This window comes from Terrapene carolina, unplaced genomic scaffold (genome assembly GCF_002925995.2).
Source record: "Terrapene carolina triunguis isolate 2854851 unplaced genomic scaffold, T_m_triunguis-2.0 Scaffold103, whole genome shotgun sequence".
In the NCBI taxonomy this organism is placed as follows: Eukaryota; Metazoa; Chordata; order Testudines; family Emydidae; genus Terrapene; species Terrapene triunguis.
Window position 1 is genome coordinate 1,257,771 of NW_020664454.1, and position 23,166 is coordinate 1,280,936.

The 23,166-nt window shown below is 41.7% G+C and overlaps 2 protein-coding genes across 3 annotated transcripts in view; one reads left to right on the plus strand and one right to left on the minus strand.

Annotated features, from left to right (window-relative positions):
- The window catches only part of LOC112120553 (complement component C8 alpha chain), a 42,268-nt gene extending 34,557 nt beyond the window's left edge, over window positions 1-7,711 (minus strand). Inside the window, exons 1-4 of one of the 2 annotated variants that reach the window (XM_024219675.2) lie at window positions 7,467-7,711; window positions 4,559-4,679; window positions 3,161-3,305; window positions 361-505 (exon numbers count right to left, since the gene is read on the minus strand). In XM_024219675.2, the coding sequence (XP_024075443.1) occupies window positions 361-505; window positions 3,161-3,305; window positions 4,559-4,679; window positions 7,467-7,576 (521 nt within the window). In that variant the 5' untranslated portion in view covers window positions 7,577-7,711. The remainder of the gene's footprint in view (window positions 1-360; window positions 506-3,160; window positions 3,306-4,558; window positions 4,680-7,466) is intronic. The other variant, XM_024219676.2, reaches the window with a different exon arrangement.
- Window positions 7,712-7,879: 168 nt separating this feature from the next.
- LOC112120544 (FYN-binding protein 2) overlaps window positions 7,880-23,166 on the plus strand; it is a 65,649-nt gene continuing 50,362 nt past the window's right edge. Inside the window, exons 1-2 of the mRNA XM_026651858.1 lie at window positions 7,880-7,945; window positions 9,267-9,375. Of these exons, the coding sequence (XP_026507643.1) occupies window positions 9,364-9,375 (12 nt within the window). The 5' untranslated portion in view covers window positions 7,880-7,945; window positions 9,267-9,363. The remainder of the gene's footprint in view (window positions 7,946-9,266; window positions 9,376-23,166) is intronic.

Genomic DNA, 23,166 nt, shown 5'->3' on the forward strand with positions numbered 1-23,166 from the left:
GTCAGCTGACACAGGCCAGCTGCAGGTGTTAACCTCTCTGGGCATGTCTGCACTGCAGTTAAAGTGACTTGCTCAAGCTCACAGAGTGAGTCAGATGCAGAACTTGGATCACATGCCAGGTCTGTTGACTCAAAGTCCAGTGCCCTGTCTGCTACAGCATGCTGCCTCCCTTGTTACTCATGCTGTACCGTTTAGACTTTGAAGTCCTAGGGACAATACTGTCCTTCTGTTTTGTACAGCACCATGCACGCTGTCAGAGCTCAATTAATAGAAAAATGATGCTACTACTGAATAAGAGCAACATAAAAAAGGTAATCCTGGCCTGACTGCAAGAACAGCAAATATAGATTAATTACTTACCCTTGAGCTGCTCTTTCAGACCCAGGAATTGGGTCTAGGTTTTCACAGAGGCTTTCAGTATCTTCATTCTCACAGTTATTCTCATCAGATCCATCTCTACAGTCTGGCTCTCCGTTACATACAAGGTGGCGTTTAATACAGCGACCTGAAGTGTATATGTACATGTATCAGAGGGGTAGCCATGTTCATCTGTATCCACAAAAATGAGGAGTCCGGTGGCACCTTAAAGACTAACAGATTTATTTGGGCATAAGCTTTCATGGGTAAAAAACCCACTTCTTCAGATGCATGGAGTGAAAATTACAGATACAGGCATAAATATACTGGCACATGAAGAGAAGGGAGTTACCTTACAAGTGGTGAACCAGTGTTGACAAGGCCAATTCAGTCAGGGTGGATGAGGTCCACTCCCAATAACTGAGGAGGAGGTGTCAATACCAAGAGAGGGAAAATTGCTTTTGAAGTGAGCCAGCCACTCCCAGTCCCTATTCAAGCCCAAATTAATGGTGTTAAGTTTGCAAATGAATTGTAGCTCGTCAGTTTCTCTTTGAAGTCTGTTTTTGAAGTTTTTGTTGTTGAAGGATGGCTACTTTTAAATCTGTTATTGAATATCCAGGGATATTGAAGTGTTCTCCTACTGGCTTTTGTATGTTACCATTCCTGATGTCTGATTTGTGTCCATTTATTCTTTTACGTAGAGACTGTCTGGTTTGGCCAATGTACATGGCAGAGAGGCATTGCTGGCACATGATGCCATATATCACATTGGTAGATGTGGAGGTGATTGAACCCCTGAGGGTGTGGCTGATGTGGTTGGGTCCTCTGATGGTGTCACTAGAGTAGATATGGGGACAGAGTAGGCAACGGGGTTTGTTACAGGGATTGGTTCCTGGGTTAGTGTTTCTGTGGTGTGGTGTTTAGGAGACATCTAAGTGTGGGCAGCCCTGGCTGTGGTAGCAGTATGGCTTGAGCATCCAGGGATCCAGTGACTCAGCTTATTCCCTCAGCAGGATATTAAGCTGCCATAGGCCACCTGCTTCCCTTCAAGGTGAATTCCCCACTCTGGTTCAAGAGGCCAGCAGGTGTAGGGAGAACTAAGTTACACTTCCCTGTGCCAGAGTCAGTGAATCTTTTCTTAGCTAGTAGGCAAGGTGAACTTGCTGTCTTGTTCACAGAAAACTGCACAGTGGCCACCATTTAAAAAGTCACCATTTGTTAAGTTACCCCCACACTGGCATTTACAATACCCCTATTCATGTACAGGGGAAAGCTTGGCGAAACCTCTGTGGTCAGGGCTGGCAAATGGTGGCATTATTAAAGGTGACCACTCTATTGTTTTTCACATGTATTACAATGTCTTACCTGCACTGTTCATTCCCTCTGGGGCACCTGACATTGGCACTGTTGGAAGACAGGATAGTGCACTAGATGGACCTTTGATCTGACCCAGTCTGTCCGTTCCTATATCTTAGGAAGTCACACTGCCCTCTCACCCTTCCAGGTAGAGATAAGCTATTGCAGTAGTAGAACTGCTGTCTTCTGCCTGCAGCAGAGACAGGGCAGGATTCCAGAAGACTAGGCAGGGGGCATATACTCCTTGTGATTCATGGGGCTCCATGCACCCCTTTGAGCAGGAGTTTAGGGGGCCAGCAAGCTGGTGGATCTGTAATCTGCTAGCTATTCTTCACTACAGCGATGGGCAAAAGAGCCACAAGAGTTACTTCAGTGCTTTCTGCTACATCACTATAGCTTGGAAGAAAGGATTATTCCCTCCCTGCATCTACAAATCTTCTTAATGCTTATCTGGGTTACTTGGACCAGGATTTGGGCCTTATTGCTTAGAGAAAAGCAGAGTTTGAACTTGAAACCATCCTAAAACTTTCCCTTGCAATGTGCAGTGCCGCACAACTGTGGAGCCTGCGTTGGACACCTCCTAAGTTCTAAATAATGGATCCACTGTGGGAATCTTGTCAAGTTCATTTTGCTGATGCTCCAGTATGTTAATTATCTAAGATCATATTCCTGAATAGGAACTACAAGAATAAGTAGCTTCTTCAGTTGGCTAAGTGAAATTAACTGTCAGGTTAATGTACAGTTTTGCCTGTTCGAGTTGCAGAAGGTGTTTTGGGAATTTGTTACAATAATTATATTTCAGAAATGAATGTTTGCACGAGGCACAACTTGAGAATACTTGTGCCATTGAAAATGAAGGGACATATCTGCAGCTGGAGTAAATTGGTGTGAAGATCTGGCCCTAGATATGGTGCACATGTTTCCTAATATCTATAATGGTATTGTATACTAGAAAGCAGAACTTGGCACTATTGTGTTGTAAGTAAAAACTATACTGATGCAACCCCATCTTGCAGGGACAGCCACCTGATCTCCTGATTCTGCTGTAGCTCGTGCTGGTAGAAAAATTCTCTGTCAAAACGCTTTTTTGATAGAAAATTGTGGGGTTTTTTTTTTTTTTTTGACAAAACAAAATTTTCAAGAAAGCGATCTGTTTCCCACAAATTTTAATTTTTCATCAAAAAAAGAACACCTGAAATGAGAGAAGTTGTGATTAAGCCAATATCTGAAATCTGGGCAGACTACACCTCCCACAATGCACCACATCCAGGGACTCATAGGACACATTCCCTTCCCTTACCATGAGGAGACAACATGGTGCATCATGGGAGATGTAATCTAGCCAGAGAATTTGCGCTGAGGAACTGGTCCATTGTTCTCATTATTGACTCTATCTCATCCAGGACCAAACTTCATTTGCTGTTGTTCCCGATAGCATGTCACTCACCTGTCTCCTCACACTGAAAATCTTTTCCACAGCGTTGGCTTGCTGCACATGTTTCTGTTGCTCGGCATGCTGCCTCATCCCAGAGATGACCAGTGCATTTATTCCCTTTGAACTTGGCAGGCTGTAGCAAAGTTCTGTATCTGTACTAAATCACATTAAATAGGCAAAGAAATTGGCCAATTAACAAGAACTTTATATCCAGAAATAATAAGATTTTGATTAAATATTAAGTAGTAGTAAAAACAAATCTCCTTTATAAATTAACCTGTTAGAAAGTGTTTGAATTATTTAGGAATAAATAAATATTACTGCAGCCAGCTATGGAAGTTAAAGGGCTTAGCAAGAATGAAAATAAGGTGAAAGACAATGGGCTGTTGTAAATCTGGTGTACATCCATTGACTTCAGTGGGGTTACTCCTGATTTAAACCAGTCTGAGTTGAATAACACCTATTATTTTGAACTAAGCGGCTCTTTTACAGTGGTGGAATAGATTACTTATTAATTTCAACATCATGCAGGTACCGCAGGCCTTTCGGATGGAGTATGTAAACTTCCCAGTCCTCATTTTCGGTTAATTACACACATTTTAACTAATGTTTCTGTTCCATTAGGCCCAATGCCTGGTAAAGTTAGTTAATTTTTCCAAATTCTGGACCTTGTGCCTTTGTTCTATGCCTTTGATGTGGCATTAAGCTTTTCCAGTTACATATGTTTTGTAGTGGAATGTGGTGTGAGCTATAGGAATATCAGATGCAGACAAACAAAAATCACAACTGAGATCCTGAAAGGCGCACAGCATTTGTGGCTGATTAATGGTGGATGCTGCTCCCTATCAAACTGAACAAAAAGAAGAGGAAGAGCAACCCCATTTGGAGTATGGCTCTTCCTTTCCCACTCATTCCATATGCTTGACCTCTTGGTTTCTGCCTACAATATAAGTGGAAAATAGAAGTTATGACCCATACCTAATAGTTGTGAAGAAACACGTGAAATGATACAAAAATCAGAGTAAACAGAGCTGATGAACGAATGCTTTTCAAAGCATTTCTATATCTGAATATTTGCATTGAGTCAACAGAAATTCAATTAAACCCCAGCTAGATAAAGAAGAAAACTATTAGCCAAATATTGCGGGCCTGATTCTTCTCTCCTTTGCACCAGTTTTGCACCTTAGTAACACTTTTGGCTTAAATGAAATTATTCCTAATTTACACCAGCGTAAGTAAGAGGTGACTCAGGCCCCGTGTTTCTAATACAAGAGAATGTTTATCATATTTGGATGAGTTTACTGGATGTTTCAGAAACTATGAATATGCATAATACATATAATTAATCTCTGTACATGCTCATTACAGACACATCTGAAGATAAGTGAATACATTATGGTTGAGACTTACTTTTTTCTCTTGGCAAGGAAAGCAACCCGTCCATTCTGACCACTGGCTTAGCTGACAGTTCACAGGAGCCGGGGTATTGACATCTCTGCTGGTTCTTCTGAAGAGATTAAATGATACCGGCCTAAGTTTTGGAGTAGAGTTTTAAGAAGAGGTAATAGCTGTGGAGCCAAGCAGCAGGAAAATCATATCCGTTTTCCGTACAAGCACAGATTTTAGAGGAAACTAGAAACTTTTGCTGGAGAGAGTTGGATCCAAACCACAGGTGGTGTAAATCAGTGTAACTGCACTGAGGGTCATTGAAGCTACACCAGGTTGCACCAGCTAAAAATCTGACCAATAGAATTTGCCAGTGGCAGAAGCAAAAACAGAAACTGGATGTCTTGATCTCCTGTTTCCTGCTCTACCAATAGATTACATCCTTTTCCAGAATGGTGTATGTGATTATGTTTGGTTTTTACAACACCCATTAAGCTCCTAATAAATAATGGATTATACCCAAGTTCTAGAAGATGGTCAGAAACAGAATGCTGGAAATGGAAGAGGAAGCTGATTTGAATTCACACTGAGAATCCAAGTAAAAATAACAAGCAGCATTTTGACCTTGAAGTCTCTTTTGAGGACAATTTGTAAAGGAAAGCATATAATTAATGTGAGGAAATTTTAAGGTGGAGGCTATGAATATAATAGGCACAGAAGATACAGTAGGAGAGGGTATTGCAAACGGATACGGTGCAACTACTACATTAAGGAAAAAGAAAGCAAAATAATCTGTAGTGAAGTGGAGGAATGGCAAAAATATAAAAGTTTAGAGTGAAATCCACTTTTTGCTTTTCCTCTCACATCTCACCCCAAAATTGTCAAGATAATGTAATTGCAAGTGCATGAACATGGCATTCCAGTGTCAAAATAGAGTTTAAAAACATTAATGGAAATTTGGAAATGATTCTGAAATGCACAGATGGAATGAAACCATGTCAATACAATTCTAAATGTGATTGGGCTAAATTCTACCCTTCCTTATGCCTATGAAATCCCTTTGCCGTCAGTGTATTACACTGGATTTTTATCGGTATAACTGAGAGGAGAATAACAATTCAAATCTCTAAAGACCAAGGGTCAAATCCTCTTCTGGTATAAATAAGTGAAACTCCACTGAAGTCAACAGAGCTCGGCACATTTACACCAACCAGTAATTTGCCCCAGTGTTTTGATAACACAACCAAACAATATCCGTGTGAGTATATGGAATCCGCTTTATAATTTTACAGTCTAATTTAATGATACTGTTGAAATGCACTGTACACTACAGCATATAGGGAAACTAAATCCCCCAAAAGAAAGGACACTCAACAACTATTAAGGCTGAGGCATAGAGGGCCTTGTACAAGACTCCTCACTCACTTCTTACTCAAGGAAAACTCTCATTGTCCTCAAAGGGAGTTTTAGCCACGTAAGGAGTTAAAAAAAAAAATGCTGTATAAGGTTCAGAAATTCAGTGTGCACAAACAATTCTCTGTAGGCCTAATCCAAAGCCCATTAAAGTGCACGGAAAGACTCTCATTGACTTCAACTTTGGATCAGATCCTCAAAGAAGCTCATTCATAGCACCAGTAAAATATTTGTCTCACCACCCAGAGCAGTACTTATGAGCATTTGCCCCTCAATCTTACAATTTGTATTTGTATAAAGCAGTGTTTTGTGTTGTGGAGTACTGTACCAAAATATCTGTGTCTGCCTTAGCTCAAAACACATTTTGTGGGTTTATTTCTAACCCTCAGCATGATGATTATTTTGGGCGATTAACTAATGAGCAATCTGTTTTACTTAAGAAACTATGGTCCAAAGAGAAACACTGATAATTAGAGGAGGTATGGGGTACATTAGGGATTCATCGGAAGCTTGAGAAGAGAGAATACTAAATGAAACACACAAGCTCAGCAAAGGAGCCTATGGATACAGATCAGTGTTAGATGAAAACACACTGGATCTGCAGACAAACACCAGAAACCTGAAGACAGAACACTCTGGAAAACATATATGTTCATCCTGACAGTAGCTATATCCTATATCCTTGGTGGCTATATCCTTCAGCACTTCATAAAGTATTTAATTGGCTCACCTTCACCTAGCTTTTAAAATTTTACCTCTTCATTATTCTGCTTTGTTTGATAAGTTCATCAAACATCAAAAATCTCTGCTTTGTTCACTTTCAAAAGGGATTACCAGAGTAAGCCTTCATAATTAAATGTATCTCTAACAAGCATTTTTTTTCTTTCTATGTCCTCCCTGCCTCCATGTTCCAATTATCACTGATACCTTTTTTGAGCCTTCAAAATCATATTTGCCTTTAAAACAAGTTTGCAATTAACAACTGCAGAAAAATCCAATCTTTTTTCTCATAAAACTGTTTTCTTTAAAGAAATGTCACTTGTTTATTCCTTTTTAAAGCCAAAATGACATTCATAATGAGATATAAAATGGGAAATAAATATAAAGACATATATAATTCCCATTTAATTCATTATTTGAATGTTAAGCAAATCAAATAATGTTGATTAAACATTCAAATCATAAATATGAAACAATTGTAGTGTTGCAAACACTACAATTGAAAGCAAAATATTAATTATAAATAAAGCTTGATCGAGGAGATAGCTACACAAATATAGCACAGTAAATTTAAAATAAATGAATATTCTCCCTTAAAAGAATAAAGTACATACAAACAGTGCATATAACAAGGAACGCCAATTACTAGACCATTATTTGGATGATTGCCAATATTCTTTTCTGGTAGCTGTTTACAGATAACAGTGCCCATATGCCTCCATTTGAGACTGAATTGATAGGCTAGCCAGATAGACAGTAATGTAAAGCTGTATCTTAAATTATATGGAGATAGACTTACCTCTGGGAAGGCAATCCTGTTACCACACTATGTGCTGTTACTGTATCCTGACATATTAGATAGGCTATCAAGAGAATCAGAGGAGAAACTTCATTCAGGCTCCACCACATTTCTTTTACATATGTAAATATTTCATATAAAATAGTTGAAAACAAGTTTTTCCTTTGGCTTGGAGACCCTTTGGTTCCAGTGCTGATGGGTAGAATAGAAAAACCTCCAGATTCTGAGCATTGCAGAATACTGTAAATCATTGACAAAAGCACAGATCAAATCACAGGGGCCCAAGATGCATTCTGAAGGTCATTGCCTTTTTTGAAACAAATTCCCAGATATTAGGCAAGGGAATATATTTAACCAAGTTTCTATTTACACATTAAAGTCAAATAAGTCTTATCAGTGAAATGATCATTGGACCAACCTCAGGCACTCTGACTAATTTTGTGGGAGAGGGATTCTGATTTTATTTAATTTTGTAACTTGTATGTAATTTTTTGTTAACTAAAATTAACTGTGGGGAAGTTTGGCAGTATGGCAAATTGAATATTGTAGAATTCTGTTACAGGGAACAAAAAGTGCCATGCACTATAAGGAATACTAAAGGTAATGGCAATTCATTTTTCTCCATTGACTGTCTCAATAAAATAGTTTCCAGAGTCCAAGGATGTGGGTGAGTTATTGCCTGACTCATAATGGCTGTCGGGTTTGCCTATGCAGTCACTGCATCACCGGAATCTAAATCTTTGTTTTCTAAAGTGATCTGGGACGAAAAAGGTGCAGCTGAAATCTAAAATTCTGTTCTGTTCTATATGCTCTGTGAACCCAGCTGTCAAATCTGTCTGCAGCCCACAGTTCTGATGACCTTTAATATAAATGGCTGCTTTGCACAGTCAAATGCCTTCTCCATGAGATTATAGAAGCATTAGAGCTCCTTTTTTTTTCTTTCAAGATAACAGATCAGAAACATCCCATACATAATGAAAGTTATTTGTGGAATGCCCCCTAGAAATAAGGCTGGGCTGGTTTGTGCAATCTGGCACATCAACAATTTCTAACTGCTGGGCTTGGTCATTTATTTATTTTATTAGAGGGGGGGACTTGATATGGAGAGATTTAAGCAGTAAGTTAGAGGTGAAATTAAAGAAATGCTTTCCAAGGTGTTCCATACCGAAAGTGAGATTATATGTATGTTATGATTCCATTTATAACAGTATGAATTGAACTCGTCTGAAATGTGCGTTGGATCTCTGCTTCTAATTCTTTGAACCTCTTTGCTTGAAATGCTGGCAATGCGTTAGATGGTATAAGTTGTGCCTCTAACTTCAGGAAAGCATCCCCAAAGCTTCAGATTGGGTCAAAACAATGAACTGGATAAATGGGAATAAAAGAAGACTCTCAAATGGGGGTTAGGCTATGGGCTTGATCCTGTACCTGTTGAAGTCAGTAGAAAAGCTCCCAGTGGTTTCAATGGAAGCTCTGGATCAGGCACTATGTTAATATTTTTATTCCAAATCAGTTTCCCCTGAAGTTGAGGTACTCTGTATTGCCGGCATTTAATTAGAAGCCTTATAACTTTTCAGTTAAAGCCCTTGTGTACTTAAAATCAAAGGCAGATTAGCTCAGTGTAAACAAATTTGGTCACACGCGTTCCTTGCTGTTCTGTTCCAGTTGAATAGATTTAGATGGCTCTTGTGTGAATTGCATCTCTACTTTCTTAATGTTTTGCTCAAGCTGCATGAGGGAATCATTCTTTTTTCTCACTGATAACAATATAGTATACGGTATTTTGTTTCACTTCAACAGGTCTCCAGCTCAGTCATGAATACTACAGTGTCTTATCCACAAGAGCTGGAATTAATTTCTGCATGCAGAAACCATCGATCTTGTAAATATCACCTGAATGCCATATATGGTAAGACAGCTGTATTGAACAATAAGCTTACAAAAGCCCGGGCTTACGGTATAATTATCACACTAACATACATTAAATTTCTGTGCAGCAATTTAGAACTAGCACTTTTATGGTTACATTTTTTCCTGCATTCAAATCTCTTCCACTGTAAGGAATCAGATTCTTTGAGAGAACTACCCTTCGCATACTTTTTTTTTTATAGACATTTTGAGGTACACTATTTTTAATACTATAAATCTTAATTCCTGAATATGAAGCTAATTTAGGACCTGATCCAAAGACCACTGAAGTCCACTTCTTTTCTAGTTCCTATGCCACACTCATCACTGTAGTAACTGAGTGCTTTCCAGTAGTGCATTATGCAATGTGCCTAACATCTGTCACATGTTTGTGTTCTCATTTTCTCCCCAGGAGGAGAATTGTATGCAGTGGAGTGTCTTCTGGTGGTAGGGTTGTGTGGTGTTGTTTTTTGTATGCACGTTGCTATGTATTAATGTTAGAGAAGGCAAAGTCAAATAAATGTGCCTCGCACTTAGAGTGGAAGGTGATGAATTTGTGATGGACCTTAGTTCCTGGGGGAGTTCATTCCATAGTCTCAGACTGGACCCCGCGAAAGTTTTACCTTCCATGCGGTTGAGCTTTACCTTTATTGTTGAGAGTTCCACTGTGCCAGAGGAACAGAGTTGTCAACTGTGGTCTTCATCCCAAAGCTTTAGGTGGCCTTTTAAATATCTTGGCCCCAGGCTATGAAGCACCTTGAAGCTAAGGACTGAGACTTTGAACTTAATTCAATATCCTATGGAAAGCCAGTGTACAGGGTGGAGAACAGGTTTGATGGGCCTGCGTGCAATGAGTCGTCTCTGAGCCTGACAAGTGCTGCTCAGTCATCCCACAGCCTGAGCCTGCTGAGTCGTTCCTAAGCCTGATTATTTGAGGGCTCCATGTCAATCAAACAGCACTCAGCCAGTCCACAGGCAAAGTTCTAACCAGGTGACCCCAAGGCCAGGGATATAGACTCCCAAGGAGAGCAGCCATTCCAGTCTGTTCAACGTTGCTACCTCAGAGAGAATATCCCCTGCTGCTTCTGTTCCAGCCCCACCCTGTGCCTGTTCCTGTTCCAACCCTGTTCTTGATTCCTGCTCCAACTCCAGGCCCGACTGCTCGGCCGGACCGCCGATGCTCCAATCACTAGGCCTGACCATCCATTTCTCAGTTTCTGACATCGTGATAGCCTGTGTTGTTGAAGAGATGTGCTGCAGTGTTCTCTTTTAGTTGGAGTTTCCTAAGCACTGAAGGCTTCATGCCCAGGTATATTGCATTGCAATAGTGCACCCAAGAGGTGACAAAGGTGTGAATAATGTCAGGATAGGATGCAGTCTCCTAGCCAACTGGAGATGGTAGAAAGTGTTGTTCACAGATGTTGCTATATGAGAGCATAGCCTCAGTGAGGAATCCAAGAGTTCTAAAGTATAGACTATATTGACCAATGTGTGTACCTTCAATGAAAGCAGACTGCACTGTGGCTGCTAACTCTTCAAAGGCTTTCTTTTGCCCATCACCATCACCTCCATTTATTTAGGTTCAGCTTCAGCCAACTGTTCTGTCCATGAACTGATCTTGTCCAGTCGCTGGGCCATTTTGGTGGTAGTGGTGTGATTGTATGGATGAAGGATAAGTAGAGCTGTGTCCCCTCTACATTTTGCTGGCACTTGATTCCAGTTGCCTGATCATTTTCTCTAGTGGTTGCGTGTAGCTCTTGAAAAGGACCAGAAAGAATTGATCTCTATGGGATTCAACAAGTGAGGAGTCTAATAGTGGAGGTACAGTTCTCCATTGACTTCAATGGGCTTTGGTTCATGCCCATAGTATGTGATCCATCCAAGCATATGTTTAACTTTAAAGACATGAATAGTCCTTTTCATGCAACAGGACTTCTTGCATTCTTAAAGCTTAAAGATGCTTAGGTGCCTCGATGGATCAGGACCATATTATGACAACCAGTCCCTTAGTAATACCTACAACAGATACTTGGATAGATAAAAGACAAAGCTAAAGAAGTCTATTTTTTTTTTAATTGTGGTTTTTCATTGCCCTTCCTACAATGCCTGAATAGAGCTCCTCTTAAAATTTCTGAAATTAATCATGTGATAACTTTGATTGGACTGACAAATACTTTTTAATTGAACAAGTAGAAAACTATCATCATCTACATTGTCTACTTTTAAGATCAGTAAAGCTGCAAACCTCTAAAATAGCTAAATAGCTACCGTGATTCTAAACCCTGAGGTAGACAGATGAGCCTAGCACTCCCTCTAGTGGACAAAAATGCAATAGAATACCTTTCTATGGAAATAACTAGAAGCTTGGTTTAGAAGGAATGATCCATCTCTGAAAGTGACTTTAGCAGTAGGCTCTGCACCACTTTAGCTGGGTAGCATTACATGAGGGGTAAGTGATGCACAGACTTTGAGCTCACCCTCTGCAGAGTGTGGTATACAGCAAGGCCTCCAGGAAGAGTAGAGATGCTACACTTCCTGTGCACTCTTTTTGCAGACTTTGGTTTCTGTTGACATGCTTTGTGCTGGGACATTAACGAAGAAGCCCAGCACAGGGCAGTTGCAGGCTGCAGCTACACAGAGCAGCAGCAAGTTTGTTAAATCCTTTCTGTACATAGTTCTCTTTATAAAAAGGGGTATCTTGACACCAGTCTGTTCATCATAAAGACACTGCACCGAGGATCAGTTTCAGCCTGTTAGAATCTGATGCTGCTCAGTACATATAGTTAAATGTGAGTTATGTTTTAAAGTCAGTCCTGTCGACACAGGTTCCAAATTTCTTCGAAGTTCTGGGGTGTTTCAATGTGAGGTGTTTAGTTTGGGTCCATCACTAGTCCAGAGCTGTATTCTTGGTAACCACTGACAACTTTGGGGAATTCATAGATTCTGGCTGACTATTGGCAGTTTTTGTGCAGCCATCATCATGGCATTGAGGCACCACTGTATCCAAACAAACCTATGTCAGCATCTCTGAAAAAGAGGCTGCTTTTAGGTGCCTCATTAGAAATTTACATGTGTCGTGAGGTACACTAACCATTTGCTTCCTCGGCCTGTGTAGCTGGGCCAAGGTAACCTAGACAGAGCCAAGGGTTAAACCTCTTCTTTTTTGTGTCAGGCTTGCTGCTCGTTTGGAACGAGAATATGGAGCTGTTAAGTGTCTGGGGAACAGCTGGAGCAGGAGCTTCTTAACCTAGTGGGCATAAGTACCATGTATAACAGGAGACAGAAAATAAGGAGTGGCTTGTCTAGTCTTTTCTCTCTCAAACTCAGGGAGATTTTGCTTTCCTGACTGGTCCCCAGAAAAGGGCTTTCATTCTGACTTCATTTGTACGTAGACAGGGAGGGTTCCTTATCTGAAGCTTTGGTTTATACCCTGAGAAACTGCTGTGCTCCTGTTTTGGGAGCATGCTGGAGAGCCATCCAAGCCAGTGCAAACATGCCTAACTGTATGCACCCAAGTTTGCAAAATGTTAAGGCCAAAACTCTCACTCACCCAAAATTTCCAGATGGTAGGGCACCCTGTTGCAAGGTACTAGATGGAGCATTTCACTAAGATATAGCTTCCAAGCAATACTAAGTTTAGACCAGAAGGCTCCATGGCACTGCAAGTGCCATCTCTTCTTCAGGAAGTCCTTCTTCTAGGCCAGCAATGCCTCAGGTGTGTCTGTGGCTAGCATAAGGCAAGCTACTCGATGGAAATACATTTGCACACATCAGTTATAGAGAGGGGTCAAACGGAAAACCAACCCTGTGGTTTTACTCTTCTAAGCTCCACCCACAAAATAAGCTTCACCCACTTGAGCAATATCAAAATGAGACGCTTGAGATACTCAAATTCTGGTGATGCATGCTCTGTACTGGGCCCCTTGTGCTTGTCTTCTCCACAGTGGGGTTCAAATACACTTCTTGCTGAGCGCCTCTTGCTTCCCATAAGTGGGTTTCAGATACCACTAGAATGCCTCAGCTATGCCCTTCTCTTTTCTTAGGGCAATGTGTACATTTACACAGTACACCGAATTACATGGGGCTCTATCAGCTTGTTAACAGCAGTGTGAAACCTTGTCAGTTTCAGCTGTCAGTCTCTGCTCACTTTCCTTTTCACAAACATTCTCTGGAAATATCTATCTTCATCCAACATACCCTTACACCCCTTCCTTCTTGGGTCTGTGATTACATACACCACATGCAATTACCTATGTGAATATGATGAGTGAAAATTAACTTTCAGTCTGTCCCTACTGTGACAGTGTACCCCATAAGGCTTTATGGGGGGGTGCTTATAAATGTATGTATGATATAACTGGAATAGGGTTTTGCTACATATGCCATGTAACATATCTATGTAAAGGTTATGATCTACTGGTTATGTTCATCCTAGTCGTATGCAGGCACCATTTGTGTGTTCAAAGTTATGAACATTGGCTGTATCATTGCTTGATTTCTAAGTAGCCTTAGTTAGAACATTTGGTCACTTCTTGGGAAAGGAATGTGCAAATTAGGTGCTCAATCAGGGAGCACTTAACAGACAAAAGAGCTTGGAAGATTCCAATCCACATAAGAAGTCTACCTGAGGACATTCAAGGTAGCATGTAGGTAATGGCTGCTACCTGCAAGTCCAGAGTCATGCATGGGCATGTGACTTGCCCATGTGATTCCAAATCTCCATTTTGTGACTGGATTCTACACAGGGTGGGGAGGGGGTCTCCACCCACAAAAGAGAGTCTATTTAAACCCCTGGGAGACCCCTCCATTTGGTCTTCAGCTGCCTAAAGAAGGAGCCTCTCCACCCCACCCCCCCCCAGGATACTTGAAGGAAACTGGAACAAAGGACAGTAACTACAGGGGGTGTGAGTGATTGCTGGACCCAGGCTAAAAGAAGATTAGCCTGTAAAAGGGAGCATTCTGGAACTGGTGAGGATCTTATCTGTATTTAGTTTAATTAGATATAATTTGCGCATTTTATTTTATTTTACTTGGTGACTTATTTTGTTCTGTCTGTTACTACTTGGAACCACTTAAATCCTATTTTCTGTATTTAATAAAATCACTTTTTACTTATTAACTAAATCAGAGTATGTATTAATACGTGGGGGAGCAAACAACTGTGCCTATCTCTCTATCCGTGTTATAGAGGGCGAACAATTTATGAGTTTACCCTGTATAAGCTTTATACAGGGTAAAACGGTTTTATTTGGGTTTAGACCCCATTGGGAGTTGGGCATCTGAGTGCTAAAGACAAGCACACTTCTGTGAGCTGTTTTCAGGTAAACCTGCAGCTTTGGGGCAGGTAATTCAGACCCTGGGTCTGTGTTGGGGGAGTGTCTGGCTCAGCAAGACAGGGTGCTGAAGTCCTGAGCTGGCAGGAAAACAGGAGCAGGGGTAATCTTTGCGCATCCGGTGGCAGCTCCCAAGGGGGTTTCTGTGATCCAGCCCATCACACCCACCCTATAAGATTATGACAGTAGCCTAATGTTTCCAGCAATGATGTCCCAGGCATCGCTTGACTCAAGTGGTCTAGGAAAGAAAAGATTTGAAATGTCCTTACATTTCCCTAATCTTTTTGGACTGGCTCCTCTCAGCTCTACAAACTGCTCCTGCCCCCTCTCCGAGAGATTCAAAGGCCCAGAATAAAGAATATTCCCAGGGTTATCTGTTTTTTGTTTTGTTCTATTTCAAGGCCCCAAAGAGACCGAATAAAGTAACAGAACCAATACCATCTGACCAATCAGAGTAGCAATAATGAAATATATTTGCCAAATGCAGTGTGTGTGCACCCCATGAAGTTTGTTTGTGTGAAACATTAATTGAATTGAATCATTTAAAAAACCAAACAAATTCCTAAATTTCAAATTTCAGAGGGGTAGCTGTCTTAGTCTGTATCAGCAAAAACAACAAGGAGTCCTTGTGGCACCTTAGAGACTAACAAATTTATTTGGGCATAAGCTTTCGTGGGCTAGAACCCACTTCATCAGATGCACGGATTGGAAAATACAGTAGCAGGTATATATACATAGTACATGAAAAGAAGGGAATTGCCTTAACAGGTGGGGTGTCAGTCTATGAGACAATTCAATTAACAGTAGAATACCAAGGGAGGAAAAATCACTTTTGTAGTGGTAATGAGGATGGCCCATTTCAAACTGTTGACAAGAAGGTGTGAGTAACAGCAGGGGGAAATTAGTATGGTAAAATTAGGTTTTGTAATGACTCATCCACTCCCAGTCTTTATTCAAGCCTAATTTGATGGTGTCCAGTTTGCAAATCAATTCCAGTTCTGCAGTTTCATGTTGGAGTCCGTTTTTGAAGTTTTTTTGGTGAAGAATTGCCACTTTGAGGTCTGTTATTGAGTGACCAGAGAGATTGAAGTGTTCTACTGGTTTTTGAAGGTTGTAATTCCTGATGTCAGATTTGTGTCCATTTATTCTTTTGAGTAGAGACTGTACGGTTTGGCCAATGTACATGGCAGAGGGGCATTGCTGGCACATGGTGACATATATCACATTGGTAGATGTGCAGGTGAATGAGCCCCTGATGGTGTGGCTGATGTGGTTAGGTCCCATGATGGTGTCCCTTGAATAGATATGTGGACAGAGTTGGCACCTTTGCTGCCTCCTCTTTTTCTCTGTCCAAAGGATAATTTGACCTCTTCTTTAGAAGGCCATATTAAGCGGCCTACCTTTCTTATGTCCGTGAGATGAAGAAGTGATAGGTCATAACCCCCAGTTTCTCAAACTTCCCCAAAAGGACTCTGTCATTGCCTGAAAACTCCAAATGAGGCTGTGACAGAAGTCAAAGCTGTGAGAAGTGTCATTCTTGAAGTCTTTTTTCCTTATGATCCTTTCCAAGAAAAAAGTAAACACCTGTGTGTGCAAAAGAAGTGTGTGTATGTATATATAGATAGATAGATATAGCCAGGACCTTGTTGAAAAAGCCACAAGGTGATACGTGGAAGATTTTCCAAAAGGCCTAGAGCAGCTCTTTGTGAGAAGAAAAAACTTCTAAATATCTCACTGATATTGTGAATGGAAAAAAACACTTTCCTTTCTCAGCTTTTAAAATGCCTTTTTACCCACATCGGTCTTCCTAGTCCGAGCTAGGGAGCAGGAAGGATATCAGCTCTTTTAGTCCCTCTTGCTCTCCCCACCCAAAACAAAAGCCATAACATGATCCGCATTATACTGTACCCCCACCTAACAATGATCAGCTAATGATTTAAGTACAGGCTGAGCCCAGCCAGCCCGAACACACATGAGTGCACAGAGCCTGATTCTCTTCTCACTCATTCTGATGTGACTGTGTATGTGTATATTCAGGACCTGGCCCTGAATACTTTCCCTTGAGTCTACATGCCACATTAATAAAAGTGTTAGATTGCCCCTTGGGTTGTCCCATCTATCATCTCCATTAAGCGCCTGCCCAATTAAGAGGAGACGCCGTGCAAACAAAAAAGCCTGAAAATATTTTAAAAGACTTAAAAATACAGTTTTACCGATGAAATTCTCTTGCAATTCTTCTGTATTTCTAATTCTTTTAATCTCTCTTTGGAAACTTCTATATTTAAAAAAATCCAGAGTTTGAATGTCACAGCTGATTTGATTATTCATTTGCACCATTAAGCAGCATTTATGCTACTATTTTCTGACTAACTCTTTGGTACTGACACACAACTCTAGAGGTGCACCAGGAGTACTCCTAGCTCAACAGGTTGCAACACACCTCTTTGTTTTTTCACCCTTTTCATAACACCCACTCCCTTCATCAGCCACCTGCTTTGTTCCACATCAGGACTGACCTTACCATTAGGCAAACTGAGGCAGCTACCTCAGGTGACAGACTGTGGGGGGGGGCACCACTAGGACCCAAATTGTCTGCTGCTGGTGCATATGTATTCTCTCTGCTCTAGAGGCACAGAGATGGTGGAGTGCTGTGCTGGAGGAAGGAGGGCACAAGAGACATAACAGGCAGGCAGGAGAAAAGGTGAGAGGGAATAATAGAAAGCAGCAGGAGCTGCAGGGAGAGAGAGGAGGAGGAGGAGCCTCTTATGTACCTCTCAAGCACCCCCAGGAGCCTGGACTGATTAACACCAGCTTCTCAGGGAGCTTCCTGTTTCCTGCTGCTTCCCTGAACACACTTGAGGAGAACAGGCAGTCAACTGAAGTAGTAGGAGCCAGTTAGGCCCTTAAGACGCTGATATCTTCCCTCACTCAGGCCCTGCTACCAGCCTGCTTATTTGTCCCCTTCAACTGAGTGTTGAGAGCCACTATAGCTGGCACAGAACAGAAGTCATGAGTGAAAGAAGAAAACGCCCCTTTGGTGCAGCATTCAGAAAAAAGAAAGCAAAGGAAGCTTTTCTATCTAAGCAGGGAGGAGCGTTCTCCTGAGATACATAGACACAAATGTTCATGGTGAGCCCTCCGGCCCCAGTGAGGATGTGAGTGGTGAGGAGATGCCTGATCTTCCAGTTAGTCAGAGTGCAGCTAACCTGGCAGCTACTGCAGCATCCATATCTCCATTTCAAATGGATGTAACCATGCACATTCCTGAAGAAAAGTGTAGATCGGAGAAGAGTGTGGTGGAGGCACAAGAAACAGCTGCTGCTGAGTTTAGTTCCTTAAGTCTAGATGATCCAGGATTATGGACCCACTTGAGCAGTACCCTGAGGGACTTCCTTGTGCTGCATGGGCCACAGCAAGTGAAAAACAATGAAAATAGAAGTTTCCATCCAACACATTACTGGCGTGAAATCCCCAATGGTGACAAAGTGGAGAGGCCATGCCTTATGTACTCAAAACCCCAGAATGCTGCATACTGTTTTTGTTGCAAACTCTTCCAGTCTAATGTTCCAGCCACATTGGGTTCTACAGGAACAAAGGACTAGAAAAATCTGGCTAGAAATCTGGCATGTCATGAGAAGGCAGCAAATCACCAGAGACCATTCCATAGGTGGAAAGAGCTTGAGATGAGACTAAGGTTAAAGGCCACCGTAGATGATCAGCATCAAGAGAAGATTGCATCAGAGTCTCTTTACTGGCAAAATGTTCTGAAAAGGCTCATTGCCATTGTGAGAATGCTTGCTTCCCAAAACCTAGCACTGCATTGCACTTCAGATCAGCAGTATGTGCCAAACAATGGAAACTTCCTTAAAATTGTGGAGCTGATGGCTGAGTTTGATGCTGTACTCCAGGAGCATCTAAGAAGAGTCACCACCCAAGAAATGTACACACACCACTACCTTGGAAAACCAATTCAAAATGAGATCATACAGTTACTGGCAACAAAAGTCAAACAGAAGATTGTGGCAGATCTGAAGTCAGCAAGATATAACTCTGTTATTCTGAACTGCACACCTGACATCAGCCATACGGAACAAATGACTTTAATGGTGCGTTTTGTAACAACAACAGAACCTAGTGAAAATGTCCCTGCAATGGTGACTGTCAGAGCATTTTCTAGAACTTATTGACATTGATGATACTACAGGAGCTCGTTTGACAAATGTGCTTCTTAAAAAGCTGGAAGATACGGGAATTGCGATAGCTGACATGAGAGGTCAGGGCTACGATAATGGTGCCAACATGAGAGGACAGAACAGAGAAGTGCAGACATGGATCCGAGAGTTAAACCCTCAAGCTTTTTTTGTCCCATGCAGTTCTCATTCATTGAAATTGGTGGTCAGTGATGCAACATCAGCTTCTAGTGAAGCTGCTGAATTTTTTAATGTAATTCAAAGCATCAATGTATTTTTCTCTGCATCAACTCATTGATGGCAAATTTTGAAGCAACATCTGGGACCATCCTCTCTGACACTGAAACCACTGAGTGCCACATGATGGGAAAGTCGAGTGGAGGCAATAAAGCCTATCAAACACCAAATTGGGATGATAGATGATGCCATAGTTGCCATTATGGAGGATAATGCTACGACAGGAACTGTTCGTGGGAGAACAGTAGCAGAATCACCAGAAACATACATAACTTCTGTGATTAATCTCTGAATAAAAGTATTGCCAAGATTAAAATGAACAAAGGTATTGTTAATGTTAGGCCTCAAACTTCCGCTTTGCAGAGGTGAAAAGGGCAAGCTTTGCAGAAGTAAGCTAAGACGTGTGGTCAGAAACGCACTGCAACCAGATATCACAGTATGCTGACTCCTATAAACCGAGATAAGTTGTGCCCCCGGGCACAGGTTGTCTAACCCACATTTAAAATAATTGGCTACAAGGAAATAAGTAAGCATAAATTATACTGTCAAAGCTTGGTCTGTTTTAAGACACGGCCAACAGATCAGATAAAAAGTATGAAGGCATGGGACTGCATGTGTGTTTCGGTCATAAGGGAAACTTGATCCACACCCCCTGAATCGAAGGGACGTGCACTTGTCGACTGTACCTGGCCAGTGCGGAAAATGGCGAACTGAAGGGTAACATATTTTCAGATGAATGCAGTATAAGTTTATGGAGTAAAGAAGTCTGGTTGCTCGAGCTAAATTAATATCAAGTTGTATCAATACTATAGTGTTAAGAATAGTAGTAAGTAGCTAATGAATAATAACTTTACATGTACTCTATGGTGTTAAGAATAGTAGTAAATAGCTAATGAATAATAACTTTATATGCACTTGTGCTTGTCTTCAGTATAACTTGCCATTTATATTAATCCTTATTCAGTGTTGGTCTTCTTTCTTGCTTTTCTTATTTTTTCTGTGTTGCCTTTATAGTCAAAAGTCATTGAAAACCCTTTTAAGGAAATAATCAGTAGTTTTAATGTTTCTTAGATGGGCACTACCCAACCTCATTACATCTGTGTTGGGTGGTGGGAAGTAGCGATCACCCAGGGACCAATTAGGGTCCTGACACGTGCCTCCTTCTTCTTTTATCTCCGCAACTTCAAATTTCTGTGTGGCTTAGTGTTGTGGCATGACATACTGTTTGAAATAAACGTTGTAAGCAAGAGACTCAAGATGTTGACCTTGATATATCTGGAGCAATGGAACAACTGGACAAAGCAAAGTCATACCTACAATCTTATCAGTCAGATGAGGGATTTCAAAACGTTCTGAAGAGTGCACAGAAGTTGGCAGAGGAACTTCACACTGAAGCTATTTCCCCACCCATTCAAGAATACAAGAGTGCCCAAAGAAGACATTTTGATTATGAGGCACAGGATAATCCCATAAGAGACCCCAAACAACAATTCAAAGTTGAATTCTTTAACCAGGTGCTAGATTGTGCAATACAGTCAGTTGAACGTTTCATGCAGCTCAAGGAACACAGCAGTCAATTTGGGCTGTTGTATGATATTCCAAAACTCCTCACTATACCTGAAGAAGACCTATACCAGCAATTCAGGGCACTAGAGACAGTGTTGACACATGATGACATGCGCGATATTGATGCGAGTGATTTAGGTGATGAACTGAAAGCCCTTTCAAGATACATTTCAGCAGGATCAACTCTAAAGGCTGTTCTGGAATATATGTGCACAAATAAGATAACCACCCTCTTTCCAAATGCTTTTGTTGCTCTGTGCATACTTCTAACATTTCCTGTAACAGTTGCCAGTGGAGAACACAGCTTCTCCAAGCTGCAGTTAATAAAAATACATCTATGCTCCACAATGACACAGGAGAGGCTGGTTGGACTTGCAACCATCTCAAAAGAGCATGAGCTGGCCCAGACTGTTGACCTTCAGGAAGCAGTTCAAATCTTTGCAACCAAGAAGGCACGGAAAGCACCATTTTGATTATTCAAACAGATAAAAATGCCAGTGTTTACTATGCAGACAAAAAGTTACATTTGCTATTCAGGCGTTTGAAAGTTAAGTGTTACTTAAAATTTTTGAACAAGGCATTTTAAGTTGTTAGTTCTCCTTTATTGAGGTACGTAACAGAGTTGTACCAGGAGAGGAGTAGAACAGGAAGAAGGCAGAATTGAGACCTTTCAAAGTTTTGGCCCAAGCGAGGGGGCATTGGGGCGTCATCTGAGCTCCCCGCCTCAGGTACCAAAACGTTGTGGGCCAGCCCTGTTCCACATTAGCCCTTCTTGCTCTTACCTTGGGCCTGTTTCCATAATGCTCTCCCACTGATGGTGCCAGCTAGCTCCTCCTACTGCTTCCACACACCCCAAAAGGTGGTCTTCTGGCCCTGCCTCTCTCTTGATGGACCTGAAGCCTTTCACCTCTCTGTGATCTGCCATTCCACTTTCCGCCTTTAGACTCCAGGTGCACCTGACTCTCCCATTGGCCTCTGCACTGCCACTGCCCTTCAAGGTTTCTAAGAGAACATTGGAGTGGAAAGTGTCTCCAGTCCTCCCCTGTCCTGGTCCCATCCATCCTTTCTGGATCTAGGGAACCCCATCCATGCAGAAGAGGTTTTGGGGCAAGGAGTAAACATACCTTCACAGATGCACAGCGAGGTATGTTTCACAGCATTTATACCTAATTTTGCTCTCTGCTCCTTGGTCTCAAGTGTTTTGATCCGCAAGGCACTAAATTCTAGATAATTTCCTTTCATTGTCAGCACAAATATACAGTATATTTGTAATGTTCTCTCCTAGTCTTCATTAGCTCTTAGGCTGTGTGATCTGAGCAGAGTACTGGTTTGAAGGATATGCTGCTGCTGGGAAGAAACACTTGGTTTCACCTGAACACAAATCTGAGTTTGCCTTCATTGCATTGATCAAACTGTAGCAGCAAATAAAGCTTGTAATTAAAACAATGGGGTGATACATCTCTCTGGTTTATCAATGACTCTACTCTGCCTTTTAGAAGACTTTAGTACTAAGAAAGGCATATAATGGGTGTTATGCTCAACCTACCTTAAGGGCAAGATGCAGCTAATAAGCACCTTGCTACTGGCTCAAACTAACATGTACAATAATATGTTGTTTTTTTTGTTTTCACTAAGACCAGTGTACAATGTTCCACCCTAAAAACTTCACACAAGCTGCTGAAGAGCCTAGCAAATGCAGCATGATTTAATGTTGTGGAAATATGTCACACAGCCTAAGCAACTTCAGAACATCCAGCAGCCTGTATGGCCAGCTACTAAATGCCACAGTATCTGCTGCAGTAGCCCAGCCAGCACCCACTCAGGCGTACTGGTGCCATTAAACTCAGACTGTCCTGAATGAATGGAGTCAGGGCTTTCCTTCTAGCTGATGCACAGTTTTCAGGAAGGCTGGAATGAGGTTTAGTGAAGAACAGAGAGAAATGGATCTACTCCGATTTCAAAAATAAATTAAAAGGCAGGGTACTGCAGTCTCAAAGCGTATTATTGTTGAGAGTTGTACCCCAGAAGCAGTATCTGTCTATCTACATACAAAGAGTGCCATCTACTGGCACATAGGGATAAGATCTGCATATTGTTCATAAATATGAACGTCCCAAAGTTGCTGTCACATTGCAAGATCACTTTTAGCTGAGTAGGTGTTAACCCAGAGGTGAGCAAACTTTTTGGGCCAAGGGCCACATCTGGGTGGGGAAATTGTATGCAGGGCAGGGGGTTGGGGTGCAGGAGGGAGTGCGGGGTGTGGGAGGGGGTGCAGTGTGTAGGACGGGGCTCAGGGCAAGGGATTGGGGCAGAGGAGGGGTGCGGGGTGTATGAGGGGGTTCAGGGCAGGGGTATGGGGTGCAGCAAGGGGCTCAGGGCAGGGGGTTGGGGTGCACAGGGGTGCGGGGTGCAGCAGGGGGCTCAGGGCAGGGGGTTGGGGTGCTGGAGGGGTGTGAGGTGCAGGCA